The sequence below is a fragment of the Mustela erminea genome, chromosome 4 (assembly GCF_009829155.1).
Source record: "Mustela erminea isolate mMusErm1 chromosome 4, mMusErm1.Pri, whole genome shotgun sequence".
Lineage (NCBI taxonomy): Eukaryota > Metazoa > Chordata > Mammalia > Carnivora > Mustelidae > Mustela > Mustela erminea.
In genome coordinates this window covers 106,139,512-106,153,790 of record NC_045617.1, presented here as the reverse complement: position 1 = coordinate 106,153,790, position 14,279 = coordinate 106,139,512, and the positions used below count along the sequence as shown (strand labels likewise).

Here is a 14,279-nt window from a genome sequence, read left to right as displayed (position 1 = left end):
TTTTATTGTATGGTAAATAGCCGGTCCAGCACTTTAAATTCTTTAGGTATTTGAGTCAAAGTTTATTTTCCTTCAGGTGCCTCTTCCCCCAACCTTAACTAACATAATAATCCATAGGTTCTCTTAATTATAATCAAAACTAAATTGTTTTTTACAGCCATAACTTATTTTGACACTACCTAACATATTCACTAAGATATCCATGGATACTTCAAATATATGTATAATTAGCTCATCATATTCTCCTCCTACTTTCCAAATTCATGTTCTTCAGTTCTAAGAACGGCATCAAAATCTATTGTTATCCAAACCAGAAACCAACCATCAAGTTGAATAGATATTTTTCCTCTAAACATCTATTAAATCATTTCTCTCCATGCCTGCTTCCATTGAGTTTATTTCACTTCTACTTGGATTTCAATGATAACCTTCTCCCAGCTGCCTTATCTGAACATAATTCAAGGTCCAGGCAGGAGACAGAAGCCACACAGTAATTTAGGAATATTTAATATGAAGAATTATTAACTAGTAACAGGATTAACTCCTAAGTGGCAAAGAATACCTTAAGAGTTTAGATATACCAAATGTAGGGGGCAATCCTTACCTTTAGGGCTGGGGAAGAATACTCAAAAAGAGAATAAATTTTGAACACACACACACACACACACACACACACACAATACTTACACTACTTTAGAGACCATGTGGTCACTGGATATAGAAAAGTTCACTGAGATGCCACAGACCAGGACTGGGAAAGAGGAAGCTATTCACTGAGGGGCTGAAGAAACTCACTAGGAAGCCACCTGCTGGGATATTGCTGAAACTCATGGGGAACTTCATGGGGAAGCCATCTCCTGGGATGTTAAGGACCTCCCTGAGAAACCACCCACAAGGCTGCTGCTAAACTTACTAGAACTTTGCCCACGTGGCAGGGGAGGGGATGAAATGCTGTTAAAAGCCACCCACTCAAGAACCAGCAGAACTTTCTGAAAAGCCACTCTTGAAGGCACTATGAAACTTGCTGAGAATCCACCCACTGGGACACTTGAGTCTCACAGAAAACCCAGCTGGAGCATGGACTTACTGTGAATTCACCTGAGGAGATGCTGCTGAAACTTGCTGGGGGCAAGCACCACTGGGTTTCTTGCATATATGCCCAACAGGAGAAAGCAGAGAAGAAAGGGCATCCCTTCTTTACTCAGTGTCCCTCCGGTACATTTTCCACACCATAGCCTCAGAATGATAATTCTAAAACACAGTATGATTATTTCTCTGCCCAAAACCCTGCAATAGGGTAAAAAGAAAGGAGAAACAAGAAGAAAAATGAGGTGGGAAGTGAAGGGTTAATTTTGATGACTGCAATTTTATGCAGTAGAGTGTGAAAGGAAGTCATCTCACAAGAATGTGGGACATAAGGCTTAGAGCTTGGGAAAGATCTTAACAACCAGTTTTGTAGGAGGAAAGGAGTGAAAGCCAAAATTAGTACAAACTTTTTGACAAATGATTTGGGAATGTTACCTGGACTAACAAAAATGTGTAGTCTATGCTACAGGGAGGAAGCTGGATGACTTGAAGGTCTGAACTGGGTTTGAGACTGAGGAAATAATCTCGTGTATGATGGGTAAATGTTGAGTGACAAATTTTATATCGTTCCCTATAATTGTTCTTTTTTAAAAGATTTTTATTTGAGAGAGAGAGAGAGAGAAAATGAGTAGGGGGAGGGGCAGAGGGAGACAGATACTCCCTGCAAAGCAGGAGGCCTGACTTGGAACTCAATTCCAGGACCCTGGGATTATGATCGGAGCCAAAGGCAGGGGTTTAACCGAGTCACCCAGGTGCCCTGTTCCCTATAATTGTATAGCAAACCTTATATCTGAACCTCAGCACTATAAGCTAAATAGTGGTTCAAGGGGTAGGCATTAAACATCTTCTAGTCACTAATCTCTGATCCATATTATTCAGGACATGGACCATGTATTAGGATGTTTGGGACAGTTCCATATGTCCCCCCTTTTCCTGTAGTTTGAGAGCAAGTCTGATCCATCAACATATTTAGAGGCAAGAAGTCCTCCAAATTTCTTGTTTTCTCCCCATGCAAAATTACAGCATCAAGCATTTGGTGAAAGTGAGAAAGTGGGATAAATTAAATTTTTTGTTGCAAGTTCAACATAGGAATATAGCAATGTTCATAAAGAATGTTTCCATGTTTATAAACGTGTGTCTTTCTAGGGAGTTATTTGCTATTCCTATGTGTGTGAGGAATAAATCCCTCCCCCAGCAATTTTGTAAATATTTCTTAATAGCAGAAAAGAGCAATCATCAATGCCGCCAGCACTGTTTCCACCTCCCTGGCAACAGTTGAATTCACCATGGAAACAGCTGAGTAGAAATTGTGTGTATGTGAACATTAGTGAGGTCAAGGGAATGGGTGAAACAGCACTTTGTTGGCTTAAATATTTTAAGGGAATTTTTGTTTCTTTTTAGTAGGAGTTAAAATAGCATTTTAAAAGCTTATACCAACTCTTCCAGCCTGAAATAGCCTCCAAATAGGCACATTATCTTCACAGGAAATTATCTGAGAACTCCAGAGCTTCATAAGCACTGCATTTACTGATTCTGTTATATTAAATCTTGCCCAAATTGCCCTTCCAGTGCAAGGGACTGGAGACTGGCTAATTTTGCAATGAACATGGAGTAAGAAAATCTGTTACGGAATTGTTGCTTGGTCACAAAGTCTAATCTTAAAAAACCCTGAGATATGTTTCTAATTTGGGGAGGTAATTTTAGACACGTGAAATGAGACAGTCATTCAATAATCATGAATGCATTCTTTTATTTTCTCTCCCACTGGTAACCTCTACCTCATCCTTTTTTTCCCCAACCCATTTCTCTTTGTACCAGACTCTTTTCTGTTTGCTCTTATCCCACAGTTAACTGATTCAGATTCAATTAATTGTATGTTTCATCTTTGCCCACTTCCTTTCCCTATCATCTAATGAGCAGCTCATCACTGCTGGCACATTCTCCTGCATCTCTCATTTAAGTTACTTAGATTATGGCCCCTTGTACCGTGTTAGCTCCCATTTGGGGTTGGATATTTTCTGAGGCTCCTCTCTTAGAAGCAAAACTTTATCTCCATTTCCTAAGAACTAGTATGTCCCTTGGCTAAAGGAATGAAAAGGATGGCTCTTGCTGGGAAGGAAATTTCTGATCATCCTTCTCACCAATGAAGAAGTTTTTATAAAGTGAACCATGGCTTTAAGAGAAAGCAGAAGGGAGAGAGGGGGAAAGAGAGAGAAATTATAACATAAATTCAATCTTCCTTCACAAAATATGCACAGGATTGGATTGGACAGATCCTAGAGCAAGAAAAGACCAAAAAAAAATATTGTTGTGAATTATCCCTCTTTTTTTATATCACCTCTTCACATGTAATTCTCACTTTTATTATTGCTCATATCCTTTTTTATCTTCTTTATTTCTACCTTTAATAAAATCTTTTCACATAAAGAAGAAAGTTCCTTGAAGCTGAAGGACATTTCCCTTGAGCTCTCCCTTCATGAGTATATTATATAGACTTTGTTTTCTTAAGTTCAGTTTCTAGGCCACCTTAAGATAATTTTGGTTTTGCATTTTTTTCTGTTATATTCACATTTGGCTACTTTCAAAAAGAAAAAATGAAAAATGTCAAAGATGATGGTGTGCCTTACAGCAAGAAATAACATCCTTTGAGACAGCTCTGTCCTAGAGACAGACTATCTGTGGATGAGGCGACAGTTGAGTCTCCAAGCACAGCTGACAACTCACTTGAAAAGAATTCAGAAATTGTAAGGAAGACTAGAGGTGGAGGTGGGGAGGCTGGTGGGTATAGCTTTGTAATCAGCAGACTCTTACTGTGTGGTGTGAAATTCATGAAAAAGGAATGAAAGTTCCACTTGAACCACAGCTACTTGGGGTCTCATTTACATTCTTAAGCCAGTGCTGTGGTACTATAAATAGAAGAGCCTATACATAGAGATGGGTTATTTCTGCCAATAGTAATTTTTATTTTTTAGAAGTATCTAGAGACATTATTCATAAGGACTCATTTCGGCTCACTTTCCTGCTGAGAATCTCCCTCTCTTGACACCGTGGGTGGTCAACTTTGAAACGCGCTAATGATCCATTAGACACAAAGGGTGCAGGAAGAGTTATTTATTTTTTTTAAGTTAATACATGCAGGAGTCCTTTTAGTTCTAGAACATTTTCAGGCATCTGGCTGTTATGTAAATAGAGGCATCCTTTTCAAGCCAGCATCTTTGATTTTTTTTAATCAGCTAAATTTTCTAAAGATAATTTTTAATACCCGTAGAAACTTAATGACAGTCATCTTGATACACTAACCATATTGTGACTTGTAATTGAATATGCTATAATGGTTACAGTGCCAAAATAAACAGATGTTTGCATACACTTATATAGGTAGCACTTTCTAAACTAAGCTTTAAAATGACTGACTGAATGTTTTCCTACTTTATGTTGCTAAGTGTAATATACATCCAGTAGAACATATATGGCCCTAGTAAAATAAAAACCCTCTAATCTTTGTCTTAATGGATAAATATTGTATTTTCAGATATACATTAGTCAAAGGCTAAAATGTAGCCTGAAAAGAGAAAATTATAATGCCCTGGCATCCTGCTAGAAACAATAGTAACTGATGCCCACCAACCTTTCATTCTGGTGAGGAAATCTGTCTCAGGGGAGCTGGCTTTTGCACAAAGTAGGCTGTGCAAGAGGATCGCATGGTGACATCTTTAAAACACAGAATCTTGGGCCTCACCCTTGATCTCCTAAATCAAAATCTCAGAAAGCAAGGGCAGCTGGGGAGTCTGCATTTTAAAAGCCACGTGATTGATTCCCAGGTAACATTCTGTGGTGCCAGTCCTCAGAGAAGCTTTTAGAAGCCACTGGCATTTGAATCCATTTATCACAGAGCTAAGGCCTTAAAATCCTTGCCTACTGCCTAAATTCCCTTTTTATATACTTACGCTGTGTCTTATAAGGATCTGTTCATGCCCTTATGTTGTCTTCCCAAACAAGAGCAGAATTACATCTTCTGAACTCCGTGGCAAGTAACTCTGTCCATAACATAGGTGCACAGCGAATACTGGTTGACAGCAGTTGGCAATAAATATGGGGTTATGGTTTACAGGTAAGAACGTCACCGATACCTGGGTTCTTTCTCAGACCTACTTTTAATTCTAAAAAGTGCTCTGACTTCCTCAGAGGAGGCTTTGCAAAACAGTTTTCCATATGGTTCCAGATCTGTGAAGGGTAAGATTTTGACAACTTTTTCAAATTAAAAAAGTGGACTGCATGTAAATCTATTCTCCCATAACTAATTAAACAGTATCCAGTACATTCACAGAGATGTTCCAACATTTAAAGTGAACTGGGTGATGGGGCGCCTGGGTGGCTCAGTGTGTTAAAGCCTCTGCCTTGGGCTCAGGTCATGATCCCAGGGTCCTGGGATCGAGGCCCGCATCGGGCTCGCGGAGCCTGCTTCCTTTCCTCTCTCTCTGACTGGCTCTCTGCCTACCTGTCATCTCTGTCTGTCAAATAAATAAATAAAATCTTTTTTAAAAATAAATAAATAAATAAAAATAAAGTGAACTGAGTGAAGGAGGGTGACATCGTATTAATCATTGTTTCCAAACAATGGACTGTCACCTAGGACAGCCTCAGGACACTTACTTTCTTGGTCAACACTGCTGTTTGCTTCAGGGTGTGGAGAGCTGTCATTAGAGTTAAGTGACAACAGACTCAGCTGACTTGCAGCTTTTGTAGAAGCTGAGATTTCGTAATAGGATCTTTGGCAAGATCTGAAAAGGAGAAAACTTTTGGTCCAAGTAATACAGCTGGTAGCAAAAATAGATTTTATTAAAACTACAGGTGAAGTACTGAGCACTCCAGGAAATATTTTGAAACTCGAAGGTACAATTGAAGTGAAATATACAGAGGCCTCATCATCTGGCAAAATTTTAGTTGGTTAACACTGACTCTTCCTAATGGAAAGTCAAGATGGCCAAGAGGGCTCTGGGCACTTGTTCATGGTCAGCAAGATGAGAGGATCTTCCTCCTGCATGGAGCATTTTCTCTAGAATTTAATTTCTCTCCCTGCTCTAGCTGCCTGCTGATGTGCAGATGCACGCGGTTAGTCATCTCCACATGAATTTATAACAACCAACTTCTTCCAACACCTGATGAAAGCAAAAAGGAAATGAGGCTTGATTGATCAATAGGATATGATTAAAATTAGTGCTTTCCCTGGTTTATAACAGAAAAGCATCTTTCCTGTGTTTCAAATCTGGTTAGGTCTATATGATTCAAGCACTTAAATCAATCAATATTTAGATTCGTTTGACTTTCATATATGTAGCATTCTCCTTTACTATAAAAAGATGAATTTGGCCCTTCCAGAATGCAGCTTCAAGAGTGTTATACTCCAGGACTTCGTCCCAGAGTACAGGTGCTTAATACTGAACTTCCAATTCCAAGTTAAGTGAATGGGGGTGAAATTACATGGGATTTATCCATGGCCCCAAACAATATTAAGCTCCTACCTAACACTTTAAGTCACACCAGAACGTATCTCTCTATCCCTGCCAGGTGGTCTGGCTATGCTTTTACCACTGTTCTCAGGCAAGAAGAAACAGCATTAGCTCAAGGGTCCTCGAAATTCTGGTTTGTAAGCCCCAAAACAAAAAAGTTTGTTTAGGGCACTTTATAACCATCTTAGAGACATTGATCCTAGTATGATACTTTCCTGAAAGTAAATTTATTTTGGACTAAGGGGGTTAAAAGATGGAAAGAGGGTATGAAGAGACCAGAAGAATATGAAAGACAAGAACATTCCCGGGTATGGGGAAGATCTCCAAATAGATTGAGAGGCTGAGTCGTGAAACCAAAGACACTGACATCCTAACCTGGGGAACGGTCCTGGCACCTGTCCCTAAGCGTTAACAGTCATGTTTAGAAGATAAGATGTAAGCAGAAGGAAAAAACCCTGAAGATTCATATGCGGCAAGGTGTGTGGACTAAAGCAAAAAAGGGGAAGACAGGGGAAGGGAAGGGCATTAATATTAAATAGAATTCATTTAATTGTAGATGACAAAACCCCCATTCAAACTGGCATGAAGACTAAAAAAAGGGGTTAAGCTCCACTGGCTCATATAACTGCAGAGTAATCGTTAGATCTAGTACCCAAATAATATCATCGACCATCTGTCTGCCCCAGTGCCTTGCATTTGCACCGCTAGGGACTGGTCATCTCTCCTCTGCCAGACTCTCCCCTTGAATGGGCAAAGCCCCCAGCAGCTACCAGGTCAGTGGGCACTGGGAATGGTGGAGGAATGAGTTTACAAAGGCAGGCTGGGGTTGCCTTTACTTTAAAAGGGTGGAATAGATGCAGGGGAAGCAGAAACACCAGATTCCCAGTCCCCTTCCCCTCTTGGAGGAGGCTTGCCGAGCAGGTGAGCATAGTTTCAGCTCCTCTCTCACAGACGCTCTCAGCCTGGGGCCACCAAGCCATACTTGAAGCCAGGGAGGTGTTGAGTCATTTTGGCTCCCCACCGTGCTTTTCTTGCCAAGTTACCTCAAAGGTGGCTCTTGAAGGACTTTGTCCTCAGCGGAGGAAGCTTATCCCCAGCTTGAAATTCTCCTGAGTGTTGCGCCTACGATGTTTTCTTCTAATCGACATTTGAAGCACTTTACTGAGGCAGCACCACACATATTTAATGAAGCCCTAAAAAGGCACCTAGTGAGAAATAAAGGTGAGATAAATCAAAAATAAAAATAGATGGCTTAAAATAGAATTCATGGCTTCAGGCAAACTATAAAGCTGCTAGTCTGCTTTCAATGTGAAGTACACAGCGAGAAATACTTTAAAGTTGAAAAACACAGAAAGAGAAAGGGAGAAGACAAGCTGCAATTTTCATTTTATTTGTGTGTGTGTGTGTGTGTGTGCACGCGCCTGTGTGTAAAAGATCAATTGTTTTCTGATTGGTTTTATCTTCCCTTTTTCCTTCTTAGTGATCATGGAAACTGGTTCTGTGAGTGTCCGAGGCTATACGCAGGCAAGATGTGCCAGTTTGCTACCTGTGAAAACAGCCCGTGTGGGGACGGTGCCACCTGTGTTCCTAAATCCAAGACAGATGTCGTCTGCCTCTGCCCATATGGGAGGTCTGGACTCCTCTGCAAGGATGGTAAGATCATGTGATGAGAAAGCATGGTGCACAAGGGGTGGGGGGGGGGGTGAGAAGTAGAGAAGTCATGTGAAGGAAGCAAGGACAGCCCCTGACTGATCAAATAGGTCGAATCCTTTCCTTGGTTCTTTTCAAGTCAAGGGAGAAAAGACCTACTAGTGAGACTGATCACTGAGCAGGTAATTCTCACAGCCAGTCATGAAATTACAAAGGAAGTAATGAGTTTACCCTGAGGGTTAGACTTCAGAAAATCTCCGTATTCTAAAAATCTCAAAGTCATTCTGATGCTCAAAGAGTAACAAAGAAAATCAGAAGGAAAACATAAAATCAAAATATTTTCTCTCATTTTGGCAAACTGAGGATATAATATTAACATATCTATGTGTTGTAGACCAGTTTCTTTTTTGTTTAAAGATAACAAAACCCATGACACGTTTAGTAAATAGCAAGAAACAAAATCACAAATAAAATCTATGTGCCTCTCCTTAGGAAAATCCAGTATGTGGAAGTCCTAAATTACAAAAAGGTACAAGATGCTGTAAAATAAGTTTGTTTAAGAAGCAACTTGCCTAAGAATGTAATGTTAGCTTTGATATATAGAAATAAATATGTCTATAAATATTTCTGGAAATAATTAAAGGTATTTGGTATTACTATTTTATCAACTCAGAGTTGGGCTTGTTTCATTTTTATTTTCACCATAAATTTTTATTTAATTTGTTAAAGACTTATTTATTTATTTGGAGGGGGAGGGGCAGATGGAGAGGGAGAGAGAGAGAATCTCAAGCAGGCTCCCTTTTGAGCAGGGAAACCAAGGAGGGGCTCTGTCTCACAACCCTGAAATCATGATCGGAGCCGAAATCTAGAGTCAGATGCCCAACTGACTGAGCCACCCAGGTGCCCCTCACCATAAAAATTTTTTAAATTAAATTAAATTTAAAAAACAAAGTTTTTTCTGGTGCTGGTGGTATTTGTTATCAAATTCTAGCACAAGGCTATCAAAGTGAGCACAGGTCACTATGTCCCAGGCACAAAATGAAACAAACAGATCTAACCTGTGCCGACTCATCAGAAAGCTGGAGTGCCACACCCTGATTTAACAGGCATGAAAATTGAAACTAGAATAAAGAAGAATTTGTGACTAAAAGGTATTGAAATTTTTGGCATATATATCTTTAAGGGAATTGAGTTCTATGTATTTCTATGTAGCTGGGAGAGGGGAAGTTAAGAAGTACTATGAGTTTCATTCTCTGTATGGCACGTTTATATTAGAAGTTAGCCAAGTCACTTTTATAATAAAAAAGGCATCATACACCAGATGGAATTGAAGTTTTGTCCATTCCGATAAAAACAAAACCATTTATTCTATTGAGGTAAATGCTATTGAAAAATGCAGTTGATCACAAAAAAATTTGATTACTAAGGATGAATTATCAGTTTTGCTTCCTAGTTGAAAATTAGACTGATCACATGAAATAAGAAATAAGGTTTTTTTTGTTTTTGTTTTTGTTTTTATTTTTGTTTTTGTTTTTTAATGTGGGGCTTGAACCCACAACCCTGAGATCAAGACTGGAACTGAGATTAAGAGTCAGACACTTAACTGAACCACCCAGGCACCCCAAGAAATGAAGATTTATAAGAATGTCTTCACATATGTACAAAAAATTGTTTGTTCCCATCTCTTGGTCATATTATGGCTCCAGAGAGGCAGAGATTTATAGATTACTGAGACAGGAAATATTAGACAAAATTTACCTTTCATTGTAGGTAAGAAGAAATTCCTACATGCACCCATTCAGAAGAATTCCTCAAAATAACTCTTCCATTAGTATATTCCACAAAAGTGCCAGAGCAGTTTGAGATTCTTACCCTCATGGAACTTGCCTTCTGAGAAGATCAAAAGAAAGTAACAATGGCTCAAGACACAGAATAGAGTTTATGGGAAGAATTATGAAGGAAATAAACAGGAGTGTGAGGAGTAAATAGGGTGACAGGTGCTCATAACGGGAATAACTCCAGAAGAGTAGAGATTAGTGCTAATGCCTAAGTAAGAAATACGACATATGAAACCAGGAGAACAACTATTCAAGCAGAAATTTCAGAAAAATGAAAAACTCTGAAGAGAGCTAGGACCTAGGCATTTTTTTTTTTTTTTTTTTTTTTTTTTAAGAATGAAAGGTGCTATTCTAGCAGAGCATAAGGGAGCAAGGGAAAAACCATATCTTTAATGAGCAGGGCCTACATCATAAAGGATCTTAGGCACATGGGAAGGTCTTAGACTTTGATTTCTAGGTGCCTTAAGAAGCCATTGGAGAGTTTTAAAGAGGCAAGTGGTATATATGTATTTGTTTAAACAATTCTGACTGCAATATATCAATTTTAGAAGGCTTTTGTCAGTTAACCCTGACAAAAGATAATTTTGCTTAAGACCAGAGTGATGGCCGGTGGAGATGGAAATAAGTGGATAAACTTGAGATCTGTTCTGGAGATAGAATTGACAGAACTTGCTGGGAAGTGTGTGGGACAGGCTGAGTCAAGTACATCTAGATTTCTTTATTTTATTTGTTTGGACTATGGGTAGATTATGGCACCATGAAGAGGATTAGGAGCATAACAGGGTTTTTATGGGGCATTATTGGGAGGTAAACCAGAGTTCCACCATGTACGGATGAAGGGAAATATGCCTGTTAAGATATCCAAATGAAGAAGTTATGAAGGCAAGCAGGTAAATGATGCTCAAGCTCATGGGAGATGTCACGACTAAAGATAAAATTTGGAGAGTCATCAAAGTAGAGGTGGTGGGTAACACTACAGAACCGGAGATTGTCTAAGGAGAAAGTGTAGATAAAGAGAAGAGGGCTGTGGACCAGGATTCCACTACTTAGGGATCTGGGAAAGGAGAGAAAGCCATGTGAAATGCCAGTATCATCCCCAAAAAAGCACCGCCCCCCCATACACGCACATTATCTTTCAGCCCATAAATATCGCTCCTTTGGTAATGTTGCATTGTCTTAACCCAGATCCACCATCAAAACAGAACCTGGATAAAGAATTGCACTGAAGTAGTTTATTTTGGAAACGATCTCAAGAAACAGGAGTGTAGTGAAGACTTGGAGGGACTAAAACAGGAAAGGGGAGAAAGTCAGTACATAGGTGTCTTATGGGGTTGAAGCGTGAACAGCTGTGCTTGCTTCTACTGAGATCTTATGAGGAACTGTCTAAACTGACAAAATTTTCTGATCTTATGAAGAAATGTATATGCCTGCCAAAGGGACAAAAGAGAGAAGCATCTAACTATTGATTCATGGTTCCTTTTGATTGAGGGTTGCCTACGGGACCTTAATTTTCCTACACTTCTACATTGCCATATGAAACTAGCAAAAGGGCTAGTTTTTGCAGGTATCTCAGGCAAGCAAAAGCTCCAGAGAAGCTGGGGATCCAGGAAGTATAGTTTAGCATATCAACATTCCATGAGCAGTCACAAAATGCCCACCTAAAGTGTCCGCTCCCTTCAGGAGCCATCTTTTCATCCAGCAAGAATCAAGGCTTTCTTTACTCCCCCAGCTAGTGTGAGGTAGTGCCCCATATCATTTCTTGGACCATTCACTGCTACCAGTGACCTCCAGGAGATTCTCCAGAACATACTGAATATGTAGCTATTCAGTAGAGAAAAGCATAGAGCAAACCGATAAGCATAGTTGTTGCCCAGTTACAGATACACGTAAGAAAAGGCAGAAAATAATATCCAAAAACTCCTTTTTTTCATCTTTGCCTTTTTGTTAATACCAGAGGGTGAAAAATCACCTAGTTTTAACAGCAGTTGTATTTGCTACATAGCACTTTTCTTTCAGACCATAGCCATATCTACCATAATAATAAATTCTTTGGGGGATAATAAGAAATATAATCATGACGTTTCCTACCTTGTTGATGTTTCCACTGGGAAATTCATCCTGGGGCAATCATGGCAGTGATGACAGGAGCTAAAATAAACAAACACTGCAAATGGAAATTTCGCAGCTGCCTTCCTTTGTAAAGTGCTTTACTTTCCACATTTGTGCTCTTCATTCACACTTCCTGTTGCCTCCTATGCAGGCATAAGCTTCTTGTTTCCTTAACCACATCATTTTAAAGACAAAGGGGGGGGGGGACACTTTATTTTGTCTCTCAATGGCTGTGTCCTTTCTAAAATTTGTCTTAATTTACCTTATCCTCCCTGCCTGCGCCTGTCAATGGAACATAGTTTTTGAAGAAAGTAGTGAAACATGCAGACTAAGAGCCTAGCATCAGCTCGGCTGGGTTAAAATCCCCCGTCCCCGCGCTGAGCAGTGGTCAGGGTGACCTTGTGCAAGTCACTTGGTCTCTCTGTGCTGCAGGTTCAGAGTTTGATCATAGAACCCGACTTACAGAATTCATGAGAATTAGATGAGATGATTCATATAAATCGCTTAATGTATCACTGGACACAAAGAAAATGCTTTTGTTTTTTTAAGAACACTCGAGCCAGGATTCTGACCCTCAGAGAGAACTGCGGCATCCTGCATCTCGTCATTGTGGGAAAGAAGGCTGGATCTCCAACCTAGCTAGAAAGAAAACTCTCTAGGATGTCAAAGGAAATCAAAATTAATTTCCTTTTAAGAATTTTTCTAACTTGGTGACACTCTTTGCAGTGATTAGAGACAAGCCAGGGTATTACAAAGTCAGGTAGGAAAGCAGCGCTCCAGGGATACAGATAATCACCAGGCTATTTAAGGACATGCTACCTCTATAAAGCAGCTTAATGTCAGGCTGGCATTTTGTAATGGCATATTTCAAGTACATGTAATTTTCTGTCATGTAAGCTCGTAACTCTTTTGATAGCATCCACTCTGATATGATCCAGCTTTCTCTTTCCGACTCAACAGCTGTTTGATTACCCTGCTGTTCAACCCATCTCAATATCCCTCATTTCCCTCCATGTTTAAATTCTCTATTTTCCAGCTCCTGGTTACAAAGAAATGTTGAAAGATCAGGCCTGATCCCAGAAGGGGGCAAGGAGACAGGAGTGATTGTGGCCGTACAATCACTCAGGAAAGTGATTCCTCTTACCCTGGGTCGAAGGCAACCTTTGAGTGTCCTGCATTTTTTCTTCCTTGAGAACTGAGGGAATTGCCTCTCCTTTAGCTCAGTGGGAAGGTTCACACCCCCTGCCTTTCACCTTTTTTTCTGTATCAGCATCTGTAAAGAAAAAAAGTTAGATTGGCACATCTAAAAAAGGAGCACTTAAAATAAATATATGTATTATTGTACACTGAAACATTCTTGAAAAACAGCTTTGATGGACTCCTGCAATCCAACCCACTGCATTGAATTAACACCTTTTTTTTTTCCATTTGTGCAAGCAGCAGTCCCTGCAGAGCAAAGTTACAGTTATTGTTCCAATAATTATTGCCGGTACTTTGTGTTCATAAGCAAATGAGCTCTGTGTGTGTGTGTGTGTGTGTGTGTGTGTGTGTGTGTCTATCTGGGAAAGATTTTCTGGTCAAAGCCTTTCATTAGGTATCTATAGTTACTTCTGTCATTTCTCTAGCAGTAACAGCATTATGCTTCCTACCAATGAGTGGTGTTGGATTTAGTTATATATATGTGCACACACACACACACACACACACACACACATACTGCTATTAAAAACAAGATAGTAAGGTATTTTGTCTTGGGGAATTATATTAGCTCTGGCAGACTCTGCCAGTTGCTCGGCCAGTATATTCTCTCCTTTTTTATTAATACATCCCTGAGTATATTGGGGGCAGTAATGTGCCCAGCTAAAATGTCCCAGCTTCCCTTAAAACAGAGTGCAGCCATGGGACTCAATTAGGATGGGTGGATATAAGCAGAAGTGTTGGAGAATTGTACTGACCTCTGGGAAGACTCCTGAAGAGTAGCACGGCGCCCACCCTTGCTCTTTTTTAGGTTCGTTATAAGCCTTGATTGTGTATGAGATGACTCGAATTCCAGAAGTCATCTTGGGTCATAAAGCAACTTTGAGAA

General features: G+C 39.7%; 1 protein-coding gene across 1 annotated transcript in view; it reads left to right on the top strand.

Annotated features, from left to right (window-relative positions):
* EYS (eyes shut homolog) overlaps positions 1 to 14,279 on the top strand; it is a 1,637,266-nt gene that overhangs the window by 1,520,798 nt on the left and 102,189 nt on the right. The window contains 1 exon segment of the mRNA XM_032341352.1: positions 8,077 to 8,249. Within this exon segment, the coding sequence (XP_032197243.1) occupies positions 8,077 to 8,249 (173 nt within the window).